The sequence below is a fragment of the Chiroxiphia lanceolata genome, chromosome 14, assembly GCF_009829145.1.
Source record: "Chiroxiphia lanceolata isolate bChiLan1 chromosome 14, bChiLan1.pri, whole genome shotgun sequence".
Taxonomy (NCBI): domain Eukaryota; kingdom Metazoa; phylum Chordata; class Aves; order Passeriformes; family Pipridae; genus Chiroxiphia; species Chiroxiphia lanceolata.
Window position 1 is genome coordinate 14,718,032 of NC_045650.1, and position 18,746 is coordinate 14,736,777.

The window sequence follows — 18,746 nt, forward strand, 5'->3', positions numbered from 1 at the left end:
CAGGACAGTTGTGTTGTTGTTCTCTGAATAGTCTCCTCTCTATCTCTCTGTAGTCTCAGTTCATCCAGTTCTCAAAAACTCTGTACAATCTGTTCCATGGGGATCCTGAGGAGGAGCTGTTATATCGGGCTATCGCGGTGGTTACCAGCCTCCTGCTGAAAATGGAAGAAGTTGGGAGAAGGCTGCAGAGTCCTGCATCACCAGTCCCAAGTCCAGTTCACATTACAGAGGTGCCTGCTGAAATCCCCAGGGAAGGGCAGGAGGAAAGCAGCTCTGAGCAGACTGAAGGCAGTAGAGTACAGAGTTTGAGAGGGAACCATGAATGGTCTTTTGCCTTTGAACAGATTCTGGCATCCTTATTAAATGAGCCAGCCTTTGTGAGATTTTTTGAAAAACCTCATGACATAAAAGTTAAAATAGAGAGTGCTAAAAATTTACAACTTAAAGCAAGAACCAGAGTGTAATTTTCTTTACCTTTGACTCTGAATTAACCACAAAGCGCTTACAAATGAAGGTTGCAACTAAGGGAATCAAGTCTGGTGTTTACATAGAGAAAGACATTTGCAGAGTTAGCTTTAAATATCAGATTACTGGTATGTAATGTAAATAAAAATAGTTTGAAGCACAATCACTTTCTTGCATTATTCATAAGTTTCACTCCAAAAAAAAAAGGACTGGATAATAAACCGTCTTTACCATGTTAGTAAAATATGCAATGTTGCTTGGAAATACTGGGTGTGACCTGTTGCAAACCTATCTGAATGACTGCTGTTACCGTGTGTTCATTTCTATTTCCAGGTTAATTTCTATTACTATGATAAGAGGAATGACTTCCTGCCATTTTCACTTAAAAGGAGTATCAACAGCTTAGAGGTTGTCATCCACATTAGTTTCATTAGTTATTACCAAACTTGCATGTGGACTGGGGTCAAAGCAGTGTGAAGGCTAAAAATAGAGGGTGTGGTAGGCACAAAAGCATGAGATTAGAGAAGGAAGTGCCCTGCTCTCAATTCCTCTGCTTTGATGATACCCATGGGCCTGGACTCTTGCAGATTCCAGCCCCTTCTCAGCAGTTTTCAGACTGCATTCTCCCAGCCCACGTCTGTTTTTGCAACAAACAACTGGTTTCCTGCCATTCTAGCTCAGCCTAGACTTCTCTTTCCCATTTTCATACCAATCCTCCTACAATGCAGGTTAAAAGGATGGAAGCTTATTTGGTTGCCCAGGCTGCACGTGGATGCAGCAGCTAATATTGATTGTTGAAATCAAGGGAAAGCAGTGGCTAAATCTGTCTGACCATATGCCTTTATCTGGCAAGAGGAGCTTCTTAGGAGCATGTTGATGAAATATAGAGTTTTGCTGGTGTTTGCAAAGACCAAGCACAGACCATCTTAAGCTGAATGCTGAAGGGACAGATTGCAATTGCTTCTTTACCTACCCTGAGTCCATACCTCAATTTATAATTACTATTTCTTTTCTGTAGCACTCTGGATTATTGCTACTGTAATATTTTCCATCATCCAGGATTCAAGGCAGCAAAAAAATCCCCTTGAATCTGACTTGAAATTTTAATATATAAAAAATGATATAGTAGAAATCCTGTGGAGGCAAGCTCTGCCACCGTTAATGCTGAGAAATTTGACCTTGAATCTTTGGTAGCTGGTGCTAGAAGGGGTTTAGAGAAAGAGGGAAAGAGCTTGTCTTTTAAAAACAACAGCAAAGTAAATTGAGATTCTGTGCTAAACTAGTTAAAAATGTCTATTTCTAAAGCCTGTATGACAATCTTCCTCTGCAGAGCAGCATTATTTTTATACTGTGCATGTTTTTTGTAAAGAAGCAGAATGGGGATGGTATCATTCACTGAGGCTTTTCTTGCAATACTAATATGAATGAAGAATAAACTGAAGTTCTGTCTTGTGTTACAGGCACTTTGTGAAATGCCATCATTACAATCGGTGTTAAATACAGTTTTCATCAGGAAAAATGAATTTATGAATTGTCCTATACTCTCTCCCATACTCTCAGGTATTAATGTAAAATAAAGTTTTATTGAATGAACAGTCAGTTCAGAAGTTATATCATATATGTGAGAAATGAGGAAGCTTTTTTGAAAAGCCTTTACAAAGTAATTGCACTTGATACAATATAGTGCTGATTTGTATTTTTATGCGTAAAATATAAGAACTAATTTATCCATTTATGTGGAAATGGATAAGTAGGGCCACACTGTGTTAATGAATTTAAAATGTATTTACTCACTGTTTTCCCAAAGTTGTTTAGAAAGGCAAAGCAGATGATACTGTAGTTCTAGTCCAAGATGTACTCAGATAAGGTTTGATCAGTGAGTAATTCTGAAAATAACGGGGACAAAATTAATGGAACCCCATGAAAGTAGATGCAGCTGCCCGTCCCAAAAGCTTTTGTAAGTTTATGATGGATATTGTTTATGCCAAGTAGTCAAAGCTGTGAACTATTTGCTAAGCAAAGTAACAGAGATATGGAAGTCTTAAAACTCAAAGACATTTTTTTAGTTTGAGAGCCAAGATGTTATGATCCAAGTACAGAAGACTGTGGTGAAGGAACTTGCAAAGTACAGCAACCTTCTGTTGTTACCTGGTTATGCAAACTGAGCACCTTTTTACAATTCCCTTTTCTATTAGTGCCAATCCAAGAGACTGTGGAGCCCTTGCCAGTTAGGCAGTAGTTCTTCTCAGCTATTATATCTATGTATAAAGAGAGATTACCAGCATATATATATAAATAGATTTAAGGTAAGAAGTTAGGATATGTAGGGGAACACTAACTTTTATTAACTGCATGGATTTTCTGTTCAATTTTTTTTTATTTTTCCCCCAAAGGGCGATGTCTTTAAATTGTTTCTGTAATACAGGACAACCTGTAGGCTGATCCAGGAAGACTAGTCACAGTGGATGGAGGATCAGCAGGATGGAGCATGTGGAGCAAGGTCACTTTCTAGCAGGCTGACAGCACTTAGGCAGCTGCCCCACTGGCAGGTTCTTCCTTTTGGAATCTCTGGAACATGGGCTGATCCTTTGGGGAGATCTAGATGTAGCAAGTGCCAGTTATTTCCAAGGATTGTGACCCAGAGATGTGTTTGCTGGGCTGCTTCCACAGTGCACCATAACACTGAGGGACACTTGAGCTCTGCTTGTGACACTAATTCTGGAGTTAGTGTCTAGCTTATTTCCTTCCCTTTCCTATTCTAGCTCCTTCCATCCCTATTCCAGATGGACTGGCTAACAATTAAATGCAGGTTTACTTGGGTTTGGTGGAGCTAGAGCAATAGCAGCTCTTTCCCTCTCCACTCCCAAAGGGTGATGCCTTGACTTCAGAGCCCTGCCTAGGCAGGGACAGAGATCCCTATGCCGTACAGCTTTTTGGTCAGATGAAGCTGGTGATGCAAAGATGAACCCAGACTCACATTCCATCTCATGAGGACGCTGGGGTGTGCACATTGGTGTTGCAGGAGGGCAGCTGCCACATGTAGCTGGGAATTATGCAGGAGGAGTCTGGTGGTTGCAGAGCATCTGACACAGTATTACTCAGCTACTTCCCAAGGGGGGACTTTCCATTCAAATTGTAATTTGGAAATTTTTATCTGTGTGTTTGAACTTTGAACAGTTCATTCACAAACAGGAAGCAGCGTGGTTAAGTGAGTTCTGATGCGTCACTTCACTCATCTCTGTTCCTTTTTTTCCTGTAAGTTTCTATGAAGTTTTCTGTCTTTCTATTTTTCTGGTTCAGTCACAGAGAATAAATGAAGGTGCATCATTCAGTACAAAATAGACAGTTGTAGGTAGGGTGTAGATTGCTAAAATTAGTGGTGCTGTTTGTACAGTTTGAGAATTGCATCACCAGGGTGTGTGTCATGGTTACCCCGACACACTGGCAGTGGCTGTCAGTGGAGGCTGCGCAGTCCTTTCTGGTGGCTGGGCTGTTACTGTTGTTGCTGTGCACGTAAGATGCCTTCTGTCAGATGTAGTTGTCAGCCCAGGGGGATGGCCAGCAGGCTGTGATGATCCCTCAGTCTTGCAATATGGAATGTGCTGCTCAGGAGCACTGAGCACTGGGCACACGATGGGAGGGATCGGCTCAAATAATAAAAATACCAGCTCTTTTCACCCTGGGGGAGAACTGATGGTAATTCAACTGGTAGCATTTCCCAGGACATGGAAATGGCCACTGCCATGTGATACAAAAAACCCACTCGGGTTTCCATCCATTCCTAAACGAAGCCACTTGTTCATCACTCTAATGGCTGGATAATAATGTAATTTTAGAAGAGTTTGCTACCATAGTGACTAAGAAATAGCTGTGTGTTGATTTTACTAGAAGTTTCTCATCCAGTTGTACCATACAAGGTTCTTGATTGCAATTTCAGTTGTTATCTGGACTAAAGCAGAAGGAAATATTCCAATTTGTTTCCAGAAAAATAGGCTATTTTGTCTTTTTTGCTATAGCTTTGTCACTTTACCAAGAAGGCAACATGTTTGTGTTGACAGATTGGCTTTTATACAATGTATTGTATGAAGAAGTACTGTAAGACAAATGAGGTGTTAAATAAAGTATTGTTTCACTTTAAAAAGAAACAAATCTGTGTTTGAGGCAGTATTATTTCTCATGATGGTCTGTTGCAGAAGTTCCTTCAAGAGCGCTGGCCATGTTAAAGCCACACTTAGTGCTTTCCAAAACAAGGACTAAGGCAAAACCCAAGCTGGGATGCCAGCCTCCCAGCAATGGAGGAAAAATGGAGACCCAGATTCTAAGGTCTGGGACTAGTTAAGCTTTGTTACAGCCTGAGCTGAGTTCAGTGCTGAGATGGTGCGTGAGCGAGACCAGTACTGTCACTCACTTTTTGCATCCAGATGAAACATTTACAGTGTGCAGATGTGTCCACACTGACCCTGATGCCTTGTTCTTTCTAATTGATGCATTCTCCCTATTGCTTCTGGCACTGGTCATGGAAATCCCAGTCTCCCTCTTGAGCCCCATCCCTTCAGCAGTTCGTGCACATGAATCCGTGACACTGCTGCTCTTGTCCTTCCTGGAGAGCAGGGATCAGATTCTGATCCCCAATGGACCCACAGCACCCAGGGAATAACAACAACAAATAGTGTGTAAGAGGCCTTACAAGTATTATTTTATTTCTTCTTATCTTTTTTTTTTTAAATACTATGTACAATCTGTTTAAAGCTTGTCAAAATGCACAGGCTCCCATTCAATGGAGCTGTGCAGGGACATAGATTCAAAACAAGAATAAAATCTTTACTGTTCATCTTCATAAGACACTTTCTTTTTCCCATTACAAAATACTTTTAAGAATAGTAACATTTATAAATTTATTTATATTCAACATCATATAAAATAAACCAAGATTTATACTCAATTCTAGACTTTTTCTTATTTTCTTTTTTCTTTTCTTTTTTTTTTTTTTTGCATGGAATATATACAATATGTACAGTAACTTCTCATTGTGTTTGTCAAACCAGCCTGATTATACCCACCAGGCTTTAGCTTATATGTACAAATATGCTAAAAGTGCAAGACTTTATTAATTAAAGCTGCCTGTGTTTTCAGAGGTCTGGAATTGTGTGGCCTATATATATTTATATATAGATATACGTGTGCATACATATATATGCATATTAAAAATACATATATCTATATATAGAGAGATATAGTATATAGGTACTTGTGTACTAGAAAACCTCACAACATTAATGACTGATAGGTTGACACCAACACTGGAGCCCAACCCCACTGCAGGTGCCATCTGTCACTTTCCTGCCCTCTGCTTGTCACCAACAAGTCACACTTGTGCTTTCTCGTTGCAGCTGGGGGTGTGTGAACCAAACCCACCAGCAACCCTCAATTCCAAATGAGTCCTAAAAACACAGGTCATAGCTAATACCGAGGTAAACAAATACAAATCAACCTGAATAAAGAGATTTATTTATCCATATATTTTTTGAGAGTGAGTGACAATATAAGGCAAAAACCCCATGGCCCTGACTCAGCCTTCCCTCCCTCAGCTGGAGGCAGACTGAGCAGGGATCGAGCAAGCCCCAGAAAGGGATGGTGGGATTTTGTCCTTTGGAGCATGTCTGGAAAACAAGGCCCTACCTGTGAGGCAGTGCCTGGGACTGTGCAGCCCCCCTGCCCACCAGCAGCGAGGCCAGTGGCTGGGGTGGGCACTGGGAATAAGGGGGGGGGGCACATGATAAAGTGCATTTTTAGGTCTCTTGTTTCAGCAAGGCTGATCTAACATGTAAACATCCTCACAAAGCTCCTGTGCTCCTTGCTGAGAGGCTGCAAGCAGGGACACAGTGCCCCCCCAGCTCTCCCTGCCATCAGAAGGGCTGTGCCCATGGTACGGCCCCATCCGGCACACCCACCACCCCCACCTCCCCCAAATCCCTTCCCAACCCTCTTCTTTCACTCGCTGTCAAAGCCACAGCAGTGCTGGAAAACTGCTCTGCCTCAGCTGCCGCCCTACCAAGCACTGTTAAAAAAATACACTCCCCAAGCCCTTGACCCCAAACACCACCACCTCTGAGATACACTTGATTGGCACCTGCCATAGGTGGCTCATGTGTAGTGATGGGACACTGCACACCAGCCATGGTGGTGGACTGGGATGATGCAGGTTAAATGGGCAAGCCAGGAAGATGCTCGACCTTTCCCTCCTGCCAGCCACCCTGAGTCACAAACTGTGCAGTGGTGGACCCCTAACACAAATGTATGTTTGCCTCCCCTCTGACATTATGTTCCAAGGCTATGGTGGGAAAAACCCCCAAACAACTCCCAAAAATACAACTCCCTCCTGCCACAGCCTCATGAGCAATCCCGCTATCTTGGGGAGAGGGAGACCCTAAAAGTCATAGTGCTTTGAAAAAAAAAAAAAAAGAATAAGTTATCTACCCCAAGGGCTCTGTGCTGGCCCTTGTTGCAGCACAAATGCCGGGGCAGGAAATCCCCCACGCTCTCTCCAGGGCTTGGGCTCTAAGAGCCAAGGGATGACGTGTTATTATTTCAGCTCCAGGTTGCTCTGCAAAGGCAGGTGCTCCACATCCCACTACCAGCAGTGCCGTGGCTCTGGCCTGTGGTTCTGCTATAGCCAGAATTTCTTGTTGTGGTTTGAAATGAGGGGGCTGGTTCAGGCTGTGTCTGAGAGCAGCTGCTCTGCTGCCCAGTGTCCAGGGCTGCATATTCTGGCTGGGTTGGGGCCCAGCCAGGGACTGAGCTGACAAGGCACAACCCTGGTTAGTGCCTTGCACTGGCCCCCTGAAAGCTCCTGGCTGGCCCCTGCTCCAGCAGCCTGTCCTCCCACCATCATCACCCCAGGCAATGTGGCACAGAAAAAACACATTCCCTTCCCGAGAAAAATTGCTGGGGAACAGCCTCTGGTGTACAGGGGCTGGGGGAGCCGTGCTGCACCCCACCAGGCAGCAGGGAGGCTGCAGACAAAATTCTGTCTGAGGCAGAGCTGTCACACTTCTGTTTCACTCCTGAGTTCTCCAGTAGACTCTGGCTGCCATAGCCTTGTTCACCCAGGCTGAAACAATCCTGTTCTTCTGCCCCCCAAGCTCAGCCTGGGCCCAAAATTAACAAAATCCTCCCAGTGCTGCAGCACAGAAAACGCTGGGGGCAAGTGAGCCAGCTATAGATATACAGATACAGCTACAGATACAGAGATAGAGCTATAGACAGATCTGTGCTTATGGCATTGGAGAGCTCAAGGTACCATTAGCTGTAGCTACTGCTTTGACACATTCCCACTTTCCCCTTGAAACACAGGGCTGCTTGTGCCAAAGGCTGCTCCACCAGTAACACCAGTAACACAGTGTCCACCTGCTGCAGTGCTACAGAGAGCCAAGCAAGCAGCTTGCACAACATAAAAAAGGAAACAAATGCCAAAAAAAAGGCAAAAAAAAAAAAAAAAAAGCACGGTTTGCTTGGGTTTGACATTACAAACTAACCCCTCCCTAAACTTTGCTCTGACTGTCAGGTGGACCTTTACTGCTAGATGGACCTGGTCCTAACTAATCATTATTTTGCAAAGTAATGGCCAAACCCATCTCCTGCCTTTGGCCTCTACCAGTGCCCATAGGTAGTACTCAGCTACTAACGCCTCAAAAATGTACATTTTCATTTTTCCTTTGGAAAGACACAAACAGTAGGGACACTTAACTATACACCCACTGAGGAATAAACTTGTTTTTCAATTCATAAATATAAACTTATAGGTAAAAAGTGACAATTTACAAAAATACAATTTATTGCTGACCCTATGGGCTTGTAACATCGCTTGTGTCGTGATCATACATTTTGGGTGTGCCAAATTGAAACATGACCTAGCAAAACCAGAAAGTTTGCTGTCATATGCCAGTCTATGCATGTTTGTTTGTTTTTATGTATAGAAACATACACAACTATGTCACTCTAAATGAAACAGAAAAAACAGAAAAAGAAGGAGTAAGGATTCTTTGTCTGTAACCTGAAAAATATTCGGCTACAGGGAGTAAAAACCCTATAAATTTCTATGCACTTGTTAACCAAAAATAAAACATGACAAACATTGTACTAGCTGCGATGTGAGCTGGTATAACAACAGTAAGAAATTCAGGCAAAAGTGGTGTTATGTAAATTAGCAGCATTATCCAATCTCCTGGAAAACAAAAAACTGTGGGACTGAGGTATAGAAAAAAGGGGACAAAAAATCCACAATCCACCTACTACAGCAAAACGAGTTATGTACATGGTAATCCAACGGTGTCCTGCGGACCGGTACAGTCTGTCTATGTGCTTCAAATGCTGGGTTTAAATTCACAGTGACTTTCAGCACTGAAGTCCTGAATGGAAAAGGGTTTTTTCCATTGCAAACCAAGCTTCGTGGCAACCTGATAACTGACCTCCCTGCAGCCAGAAAGCCACTGCCTCCAGTTGCACCGTGGTGCTGGGCCAGGGCACAAACAGCTGCCAGAGCAGCATCACGGACTGGCTGCATGGAAATCCCAACGGATGGGGTGCTCCTGGAGCCATCCATCCCCACTGGGGACTGTTCCTCCAGCCACCACCTTCCCACGGAGCCCGAGCTCACCCGTCCTGTGCTCTGACGGCACCGCGCTCTCCCCTGCGTGCACCCGGGGTGCTCAGCGGCTGCAGCCACGTGGTCCCTGCCTCCCAGAGCCAACATTCAGGGCAGCTGCATCTCAGGCAGGTCAGGCAGGTTGCAGGGCTGGCCCTGCGTGTGGTGGCTCTGCTGCTGTGGGTGGAGGAAGTAGCTCAGGGGGTTCTGCTGTGGAGCGTGGGGTGGCTGGAAGATGCGCTGTGTTGGACCCCCAGGCACCAGCTCAGGACCTTGCATCTGTTGGGAGACACAAATCTGAGAGATCAGACATGCCTCATCATCCAGCCACTCCCTCTCTTGCTGCAGGGCCAGTGCTGAGACTAATACACAGGAGTTTGTGTACCAAGTCCTAAAGGTAACCTCTACCCACTGAGGGTACAAGTTGTATCCCTTGGGATGCTGCTGCTGTCAGTACAACTAACAATGACAGAGAGTATGGAGGGGAAGCAGAACCCATCTGTCCTACCATCCCCATGGAGGGCCCAGCAGGAATGGAGACCTTCAAAAACTACTTAGATGCATGGTAAAATGTGCAGGATGTGCAACTTTCATATTCCATGGGAAGGACCTTCAGGCAAGCAATGAAGAGGTTGTAGAGTGACCTTGGCCATGTACCACCCTGTGGCTGGTATCCCAAACACGGGGACTTACTGGTTAACCCCCTATGAAAGGCATTGTGATACCAAAGCCTGGTTTTCTGTTGCCCTGGAGCTACTTATCTGTCCCAGCATCATCATTCTGCCATCCCTATTGCTGGTCCTCTGGACCTCAGTGCAGCCCATGAAGACACCTACCCAAAGTGGGGATGGCTCATGCCCACATTTGATGACAACAACAATTCATTTCTCACTATAAATCCAGTCCTGCTGTGTGGCTGCTTTCAGCTCCTGCTGTTTTCTTTTCTACCATCTTTGCCTGGAGCACTGCAAGTTACCTCTGCCAACCAGGCAAGGCTGGGAGAGTGTGTTAATAATTAATGACTAGTTTCAACAACCCCTCTCCTTGGCAGCATCACTGGTTCAGCATGCACTGATGAAAACTGTGTTGAAAAACCAAAATCACCTTCTCCAGAGATCTGTGTTGTGAAATACCCATTTATTAAAACAAAAGCCATCACAGCAGCTGGTAAAAACCTTGCTCTCCTGAGACATAACAGTAGGAGGCATGTTTTAAAAAGAGCTTCTCTCTTATCATGTTTCACATCTACAGTAAGCTTCCCACCAGAGTTCCTCTGGATGAAAAGCTGCGTTTTAAAAACTGAATATTTCTCCTGGACACTAGGTGATAACTGAGTGTGTGGGAAAATAACATCCTTGAGCAGGTGCAGTCAGCCTAGAAAGGCTGAGCACGTGGCTACATGCAGATACAATGGGAATGGAGGATGTGCAAGTGCACTGATCAAGTCTGATCAGGCAAGTAAGCCCCATTCCTTAAAAAAAAAAAAACCCAATCAACCCCAAAGCCATCCCTGTGCCTCCTCAGAAACCTGCGCTCCAATACCTGAAGGTAGAGACGGTGCTGCGGAACCTGCTGCTGTGGCCACTGGTGCAGATGAAGCGGTGTGTTGGCCTGGTGGGATGTGAAGCTGGTGTGTGGGATCATCAGAGATGGGGAGAAAATGGGCGATGGGGCTGGAGGTCGGCTGGTGCTACAGGTGACTGGCTGTACCTGTACTGGGGGAGGCAGGGTCTGCTGCTCCGCAACGAATCTGCCACGAGGAGGAAAATCAGGTGTAAGAACCCAAACCCAGACCCACCACTAGAATAGGCACTGAGGAGTCCAGGTGGTGCAGGAACCAGACTGGAGCAGGGATTGTCAAACCCACAGACCCTGGCAACAACAGGCCCCAGATTTCCCCCTCCCTACCAAACACGGACTGGAAATGCAGAAAATTAAGGTTTTTAAGGCTGTACATCTCCATGTCTTGGTAAGGCATTTTATGATTTGCAAAAGCCAGAGAACGGTTGATTCTTTTTTTTCCAAAGCACTTTATTTATCATAAAGTTCTTTGTAGTTAAAAAATATTCTCATTACTTTTTCTCCTAACCAGTTGAACTTTTGCTTCATTTCAGACTGAGACTGCTCGTGTTTGCGTGATCAGGTACAAGTTTTGCCAAGTTATTTTCAGTGCCATAAAGTGCCCTGCTAAAACACTGCAGGAAAACAAGGGCCAGCAAAGACTCACTTTCCTTGCTGCCTGCTGGCACTGCTCTGCACAGCCTGGCCACTGCTGTTGGCTGCAGGCATCATGGCTTGGATGGATTGATCCAACAGCATCCTGCAGTGGAATAAAACAGAGGATGGTCAGGGAAGGGAGAGGTTCAAACTCCTGTCAGTCTCTAGAAACAAATCTCTGAAAATTCTCCATGAAAGCAAGCAAACCACCACCTTGAAAACTAGCTAATGGAACAGGATGCTTCTTACCACATCACATCTCTCCTATGGAGACAGGCTGAGAGAGTTGGGGTTGTTCAGCCTGGAGAAGAGAAGGCTCCAGGGAGACTTTTGAGCCCCTTCCAGTGCCTGAAGGGGCTTTCTACAAAGGCATATAGTGACAGGACAAGGGGAGAATGGCTTTAAATTGACAAAGGGCAAGGTTAGATTAGATCTTAGGAAGAAATTCTTCCCTGTGAGAGTGGTGGAGCCCTGCAAAACTGTGGCTGCCCCACCCCTGGAAGTGTTCGAGGCCAGACTGGACAGGGCTCTGAGCCACCTGGTCTAGTGGAAGGTGTCCCTGCCATGGCGTAAGGGTCCCTACATGCTCTTTAAGATCCCTCCCAACCCAAACCTTTCTGTGATTATATGGTTCTAATGGACTTGCAGAGGTGAGCTGAAATTTCCTACATTTGTCATGTGAGAAATACATTTTATAGATGATAGACCTCTATGGTTTATCCTGTTTCCTTAATATTTTGGAACAGCTGGATCTTGCAGGCACTGTCTCTCTGAAAGGCAGTTGAATAGTTTGGGACAGTTGTATATGTTTTATATGATGTTTCCAGCAGCATATTAAAAAAAGGCTTTGCCACAGCACTTGTCCTGCCTGGAGAAAAGACACTCTAGAGCTTCAGAACAGGCAAGACACAGGTTTGAGAAAGACTAGTTTTTCCTGTTTACTCCTCTAACAGCAGCAGATGTCCAAAGCTTACTGAGCTACTTGGAAGGCAGGGCTGTGGGTACCTGAGGGTCCTGTCCTGGCTGTACTCAGACTGTGGTTGCCTCTCGCTGCTGTCGGGCGGCATCTGTGCAGCCACTGCAATGGGGTGTGTTTGTGAGAACACCATGGGGTTGTTGTAGAGGGGCACTGAAATGCTTGCCTGCCCTGGCAGACACGTTTGCTGGCCTTGGTTTCCTCTCATTAGGTGCTGCTGCTGCTGCTGTACCTGAAACAGAGATACCCACGTAAGTTTTAAAGCTCCCTAACAGAAGGCTAACATAAGCGCTTTCAGTGTGCAGATGGAAAAAGGGGAAGGAACAATAGGACATTGTTCCTGAACACAGCAGTAGAAACAGTGCATCTTTTCAGGACAGCCAAACCATTGGCATTTATTGTCCCTGCAGGGCAGGTGCTGGCATTGCCAGCAGCAGAGACAGACAGTCCCTTGAGAAATCAGAGTACAAAAGGATTGAGGGGGAGGAGAACAGCTTAAGAGGGGAAGTGTAAATCCAAAGTCCCCAAGGAAAGCTTCTCATCTGTCCTTTAGAGCAGCAAAAAGAGCTCAAAAAGCCTTTTTTGCTTTTGGAGAACTCAAATCTTTCCCAAGGAGAAGTGACCATCTTAACAGTGGATTTAGGTCTAGTGGTGACAAAACTGTTTTTCAAACCTGCTTTCCAAGACTCTTCGGGCAGAGGAAAACTAATCTTTCCAAATGATGCCTACGTTCCTTTGTTATGAAACCACAACTCTCAGTGGCTACAAACGAGCATTGTGTTGCAATCATGAACACAAGTGACTGAGAGCCCACACTTCCCACTCAATTCCTCCCCAGAGTCACCAGGAGGGCCCCAGCAGTCCCCGGGTTCAAATGTTTTTCGGCTACCTGGCTTTTACCTTTACTGTTGAACGACATCATTCACAACTGACTCTCAAGACAAATTCTGTAATGCCAGCAACGCAGAAAAACCAACACAGAGGGGATGCACGGGACCACGGGGTGGGGAGGAACATGGCAGGCAAATATTTAAAAGCCAGGAATGGGAATGATGAAGACAAGGAAGCAGGCAGTGACCTGGGTGGCCGTGCTGTGGGGGTCCCTGAGGAACTGGCGCGGTGACGGCAGGTGGGTGCTGCAGTAGTGCTTCGTCCCCACGAGGCCTGGCTGTTGTGACTTCTTGGCTGTGCTCTGCCTGGGCGTCCCCTGGGGTGGTGGCCTCCTGGGGCTCGGGTGCTGCACATTGTTAAAGACGACAGGGATTGGCTGCTGCATCAGCATCTTTAAGTAAAAGAGACACACGAGTTGTTGTTGGTAATGCCTGGGAGAAATAACACTGCAGCAGCAGCACCTCAGGGGCAAAGTGAACCATGAGTAACAGAAAATCAAATGTTAGCTTGGGTTAAATATTTATTCAAATCCATGACCGTTCCAGATCCATTGTGCCTGCTCTGTTTTTCAGGAGTGGCACAAGGGATCCAGCAGCACTGATCAAATACTGAACCACCAAGCTTTTTGTACAGAGAGGACTTGGGATTAATTTGGGATTGCTTTTTCTGTAAATCATGAATATTACTGATTCAATACTTAGCCACGTACTGACGTCACTCAGCTCTCAGGAGACACCACTCCCATGCCTGAGACCAAATTACCAATTTGTCCAGAGTTCATTTCCTAATGCTTTTGCCACAGACAATTTTGTTACTGATCTGTGTGCTCAAAGGAAAAGCAAACAGTTGGTGAGTTTGAGAGTCCCTGGGACAGCAAGTACCTGCAGGTTGGAGTCCTGCACTAACTGGAGCTGCTCCTTGATGACGTGGAGTTCTTCTTGCTGAGTCTTGATGTCAGCTTGCAGTATGCGAGTCCTCTCCTCCAGCTGCTCTTTCAGCTGATGCATCATCCCCAGCTGGGTCGGGAAGTGGTACACGGGCTGCAGATAACAGAGAAAAAAGGATCACAGGGTAGGACCAGTCTGCTACTCACATTCATATGTGATGTTGGCTTCAGAAAAATGACTGCTTTTCAGTTTTTACCGTAGAAAAGATGGTGCTGACAAAAAATGGCAATTGCATATTTAAACAAAGTACCACTGTAGCTCCAGAGCAGGAACACATCTGGCTCACACTCAGTGCCTCCCTCCAGGTGTTGGTCTATTAAATTGCTGTAACACCCTGCTGGTTTTGGGCCACTGCATCCAAATCCTTGCCACACCTCCTGGCTGGGCTTTCAGTTGTGCTGCTAATGGTACTTGTCAAATGTCAGGCCCAAGTTATGCTGCAATCCCACCTGGGGATCCATCCTTCACACCTATGCTGGCCATCTTCAATTCCTGTTTTATAGTCTGAACATTTACTACACTGACATCAAAGCTCTGTGAGGACGGATCTCACTGTTATGAGTTATGACTCCCACATTTTTCTTGCGGTTTTCGTTTTTTCTTTTCCTAGCCTAACTCAAATCTCTCATGGCATCCCCTTCCTTTACCAGGGGAATAAAACTTCAGCATTGTATCAGCCTGTAATTAGCTGCTACAGATTCAGGGAGGAGCCTTCAGCAGCCTCCAATGCTTTTGACAAGTGTAAAACTTCTACACTATTTCCTTGGGTGTCTCACCTGCTCTGTCTCCTCACTGAAATAAGTGGTTGCAATAATTTGGTTGCAGGTAAATCTTATTAACAGCAACAGAAAGGGCACAAAAATCTTGTCCCCACTCTGGGATGAGCAAGCAAGGAGGTGGGTAGTGAATCAGAGCCACCAAGGCTGCCCCAGTGACTGGTCACACCACTGCACTTAATAAAGATAAACCACGTACCATCACAGGGTGCTGGGAGGGGACTGCCAGCTGAGCCACAGGGTGCTGAGGGAGGTGTTCACCAGGGGCTTGAGGAGTGGCTATGGCCTAGAAATGAAAACTTTGCCTTACTGTAGGTCCATAGCACCTCTAGCACAGAGCTGGTGCTGTACCTGCCCATACCAGGGATGAACAAGTGCAGGGAATTAGACAACTCCATGTGGAGGTCTGAAAATCAGCAAGGGAGATTTTAAGCTACTGAATGCCCCTGCTAATTGCAAGTCCTTAGTGTCAGCATCCACTTTGGATAAAGGTCATTTCACGTGTACAAACCCCAAGAAAAACAGGCTGATGGCATGAGAAGCCATTTAGCCTGGAGGAGCAAAATGAACCCTGAAAGGAGGAAGCAGAGGAGCCTCTGGTATCCCTCCACTGGCTCTGCCAGCCAGTGTTGCTCCCCACAGCCCCGAGAAATCCCAGCACACTCAGAGTGGGGGATCCAGCATCTTTGAGGAAGAGATCAAGGTTTCTTTAACAGCCTCAGAAAGGCTTTTCCTTGCCAGGACCACTGACCTGAGTGCTTCCGGCTGATGCCAGCCGCAGGGCTGCCTTCTCTGCCTGACCCCCGGGCACTGACGGCCGGGTGGGAGTGCTGGTGTCCGTGCGCCGCATGGATGACGTGGCTGGAAAAGAGACAGTTCACCATGACACAGCAGCCCCGTGCCTGGGTACCCCGGCTGAGCCTGAGCCCTGCACATGCAGATGAACAGTGACCCAAGCGCTGCCAAAGCAGGTCCCCAAACTGCCCCTCTGTGGTCCCTCTGGCTTCCTTCCTGACTCACTGGGGTCCATTCTGATGCCAACCCCACATCTCAGTCTGTCCTTCGTGGGTGTCTCCAGATGAGATTCCCACTCTCCCCATGGCAAGTATTTCAAGAAAAGGCCCCTGAGTCAGTTGTTTCCTACACACAGCCTTCCCTGCACGGGCACTGTGGTTACCTCACTGTCACTCTCAAGGCAGGGGTGGCACTCACAGGAGCTGGGATGAAGCTGCCAGCAAGGCAGGCATCCTTCTGAGCTCCTTCTGCAGGGATTAGCAGCAAACACCCCATAATAAAATTATATTATATATAAAACTTTTGTCAGTGAAGTTCGGGGCTCAGTCAAGCTAACGAGCCATCTCCTGTCCTCTGAGTCACAGCAAACAGCCGTGACCCTCAGCTGGTGACAAACCGGGGGACAGCTGCTCTCGCACCAGCAGTGGGCTAAGAGGGAGGAGGCAGCACGTCGCCGTGGCTCTGTTGCTGCACCGTAACTTTTTATGACACGGTATGTCGGTCCCAGTGCTGAGCATTTCCCTCCCACCCCGGCTCGGTCACCTCCAGCAGAACCCCAATATTTTGGAGGCTGCTCTGCCCTCCAGCCCACTCCTTGCCCATGCTGGGCTGTCCCCGGCCGCGCTGGCACCTACACGTGGAGTCGGAGAGGGCGGTGTGCGAGGAGCGCCGGGAGCTGTGGGATGACAGTGACACTCCCTCCCGGCTGGCGTCCTGGCTGCTGCCGCACTGCCCCACGTCCAGGTAGCTGCTGTGGCTCTGCGGGGAGCGAAGCACAAGCGGTGAGATCGTCAGTGGAGGGGGACGGCACTGGAGGGGACCTCCACCTCCCTGACCCTTTGTTTGCAGAGAAAAACAACCGGCTGGGTGTGCAGCACCAAATCCTGCTCACTCTGTGTTCACCCTAAAGCCTTCAGGTAGACACGATCTTTAGAATCATGCCAGAGGCACCCCGGCTTGGGGTGGAGCCTGGGACACCCATCTGATGACAGTGAGCAGCAGTGGAAGGGACACACCACTTGTCAGGCAAATGCCATGGGGATTGCTGCCCGTGTCCTGTGCTCCAGCGTGCCACCCGCCTGCTTCCCTGCCCACAGAGCTGTGGGCAAAAGGAAAAAAGCTTTTATATATAGTCAGCTCCTTTCTGCCAGATTTCTTCAGGAATGTCACAGCTGGTTGGCTGTGGCACACTGGGGTGTGGTGGTAGGGGGGAATGAGTGAAGGTAGTCCGAGGGGCTGGCTGGGGAATGGTTTTATCCATTGCAGAGATGGAGAGAGATGACCTGGAAGAGACGTGGAGCTATGTAATGGTCTCAGGAAGATAACAGGGAGCAGAACAGAGAAATTGAACTGCTGAATTTGCAGTTATTATGGAATCAGAGAATGCTCTGAGTGGGAAGGGACCTTAAAGATCATCTAGTTCCAATCCCTCTGCTAAGGGCAGGGACACCTTCCACTAAGACCAGGTTGCTCAAAGTTCATCCAGCCTGCCCCGAGCCAAGTTGGGCAGTTTAGAGCTACGCAGAGGAAAACTTCTCAGGATCTGCCTGAGTCATAACCCAGCTGAAGGCTTGGAACAAAATGGGAGTAAAGAAAAAGGAGAAGCAAGAGCACGTATTTTCCCAAGATTGGTAAGCGATTACTCGGTTTAGTTTAAACACCTTACTCAATTGTGAAGGGACACAGTACCTTTAGAGAAGAGGATGCCAGTTCAATTGATGACTCTTCGAGGCCAAGATCTCGCCTTCTCTCAGCCCGAACTTCTGCATAACTAAAAAATCCAAAAAGACCAAAACCCATTTCAAATCCAGTTTTTCAGTCTAGATATTGTTTACTCTGTGGTAACTATCTTACTACACAGGCTGCTGTAAAGTTTTCATGTTGAGTCTCAGGCTTTGCACAATGCACTCACACACACTCTCAATATACAAGGTACTTAAAGGAACATCATCATAGAGCCTAGCAATCTGTGAGTAATTCCACAGATTAGAAACAACAGAGCAGTGTCCCATCCCACTGCACCCAGGACTGCAGAGCCTGTAGGATCATTCCAAGCACAAAAGTAGATGCTCCTTTGCAAATTTTGGCCCTGGATGCCTTCAAGTGAAACTAATCTAAAAGCGAAGTGCACTTGGCTGTTGAAGACAAAATGGGTGTCTTTGTCTCAATACAATTTTCCTAATAAAAGAGTTTCCCATTTTCCATAATCAGGCATAAAAATGATCCTACAGTTTCTGTGCAGGTAAACTGCCATAACAAGAGTATATTCATTTTCTGACCTTGTGATGACCAAGAATCAATTTTTTTCCATGTGGTACAGTAGCTCAGTGATCCCCATGCCAGTGCCTTGGGGAGGAGAAACTCAGCTCCCTCTTTTTGAGGGTGCACACAATGTGCTGCATCATAGTTAACACTCTGCACGCCACTGGAAGCTCCAAATACAAAGCAGCAGCTGCCCACGTGCAATGCAAGGTGCAGGAATCCCCAGGAATGTGCCTCTAAAATTGTATATTTGCTTTCCTTACTTTTTCCCCTCTTAAAAAATAACATATTTACACTAAACAATGCCACATGATTCACCACTGGGATGAAACAGAGAGGATGTTTTAAAGACTCTCTGAGTGCTCATTAGGTACTGGAAAGGGCTCGAAGGTCTCTATAGAACCTTCTCCAGGCTGAACAACCCCAACTCTCTCAGCCTGTCTTCACAGGAGAGATGCTTCAGCCCTCTTATAATCTTCATGGCCCCCCTCTGACTCACTCCAACAGGTCCATGTACTTTCAGTTTACTAGTGTTTGCTCTTCTAGATGTTTGA

The 18,746-nt window shown here is 46.4% G+C and overlaps 2 protein-coding genes across 9 annotated transcripts in view; one reads left to right on the forward strand and one right to left on the reverse strand.

Moving 5' to 3' along the window:
- Positions 1-1,934, forward strand: part of TBC1D8B (TBC1 domain family member 8B) — a 28,662-nt gene extending 26,728 nt beyond the window's left edge. The window contains exon 21 of the mRNA XM_032701733.1: positions 54-1,934. Coding sequence (XP_032557624.1) covers positions 54-464 — 411 coding nt within the window. The 3' untranslated portion in view covers positions 465-1,934. The remainder of the gene's footprint in view (positions 1-53) is intronic.
- Positions 1,935-5,144: 3,210 nt separating this feature from the next.
- Positions 5,145-18,746, reverse strand: part of PASD1 (PAS domain containing repressor 1) — a 101,730-nt gene continuing 88,128 nt past the window's right edge. For 6 of the 8 annotated variants that reach the window (XM_032701738.1, XM_032701737.1, XM_032701739.1 and 3 more), the window contains 10 exons: positions 17,620-17,701; positions 16,566-16,689; positions 15,668-15,777; positions 15,116-15,202; positions 14,075-14,233; positions 13,381-13,584; positions 12,332-12,534; positions 11,337-11,429; positions 10,652-10,859; positions 5,145-9,388 (listed from right to left, as the gene is read on the reverse strand). In XM_032701738.1, the coding sequence (XP_032557629.1) occupies positions 9,218-9,388; positions 10,652-10,859; positions 11,337-11,429; positions 12,332-12,534; positions 13,381-13,584; positions 14,075-14,233; positions 15,116-15,202; positions 15,668-15,777; positions 16,566-16,689; positions 17,620-17,701 (1,441 nt within the window). In that variant the 3' untranslated portion in view covers positions 5,145-9,217. The remainder of the gene's footprint in view (positions 9,389-10,651; positions 10,860-11,336; positions 11,430-12,331; positions 12,535-13,380; positions 13,585-14,074; positions 14,234-15,115; positions 15,203-15,667; positions 15,778-16,565; positions 16,690-17,619; positions 17,702-18,746) is intronic. The other 2 variants (XM_032701741.1, XM_032701742.1) reach the window with 2 other exon arrangements.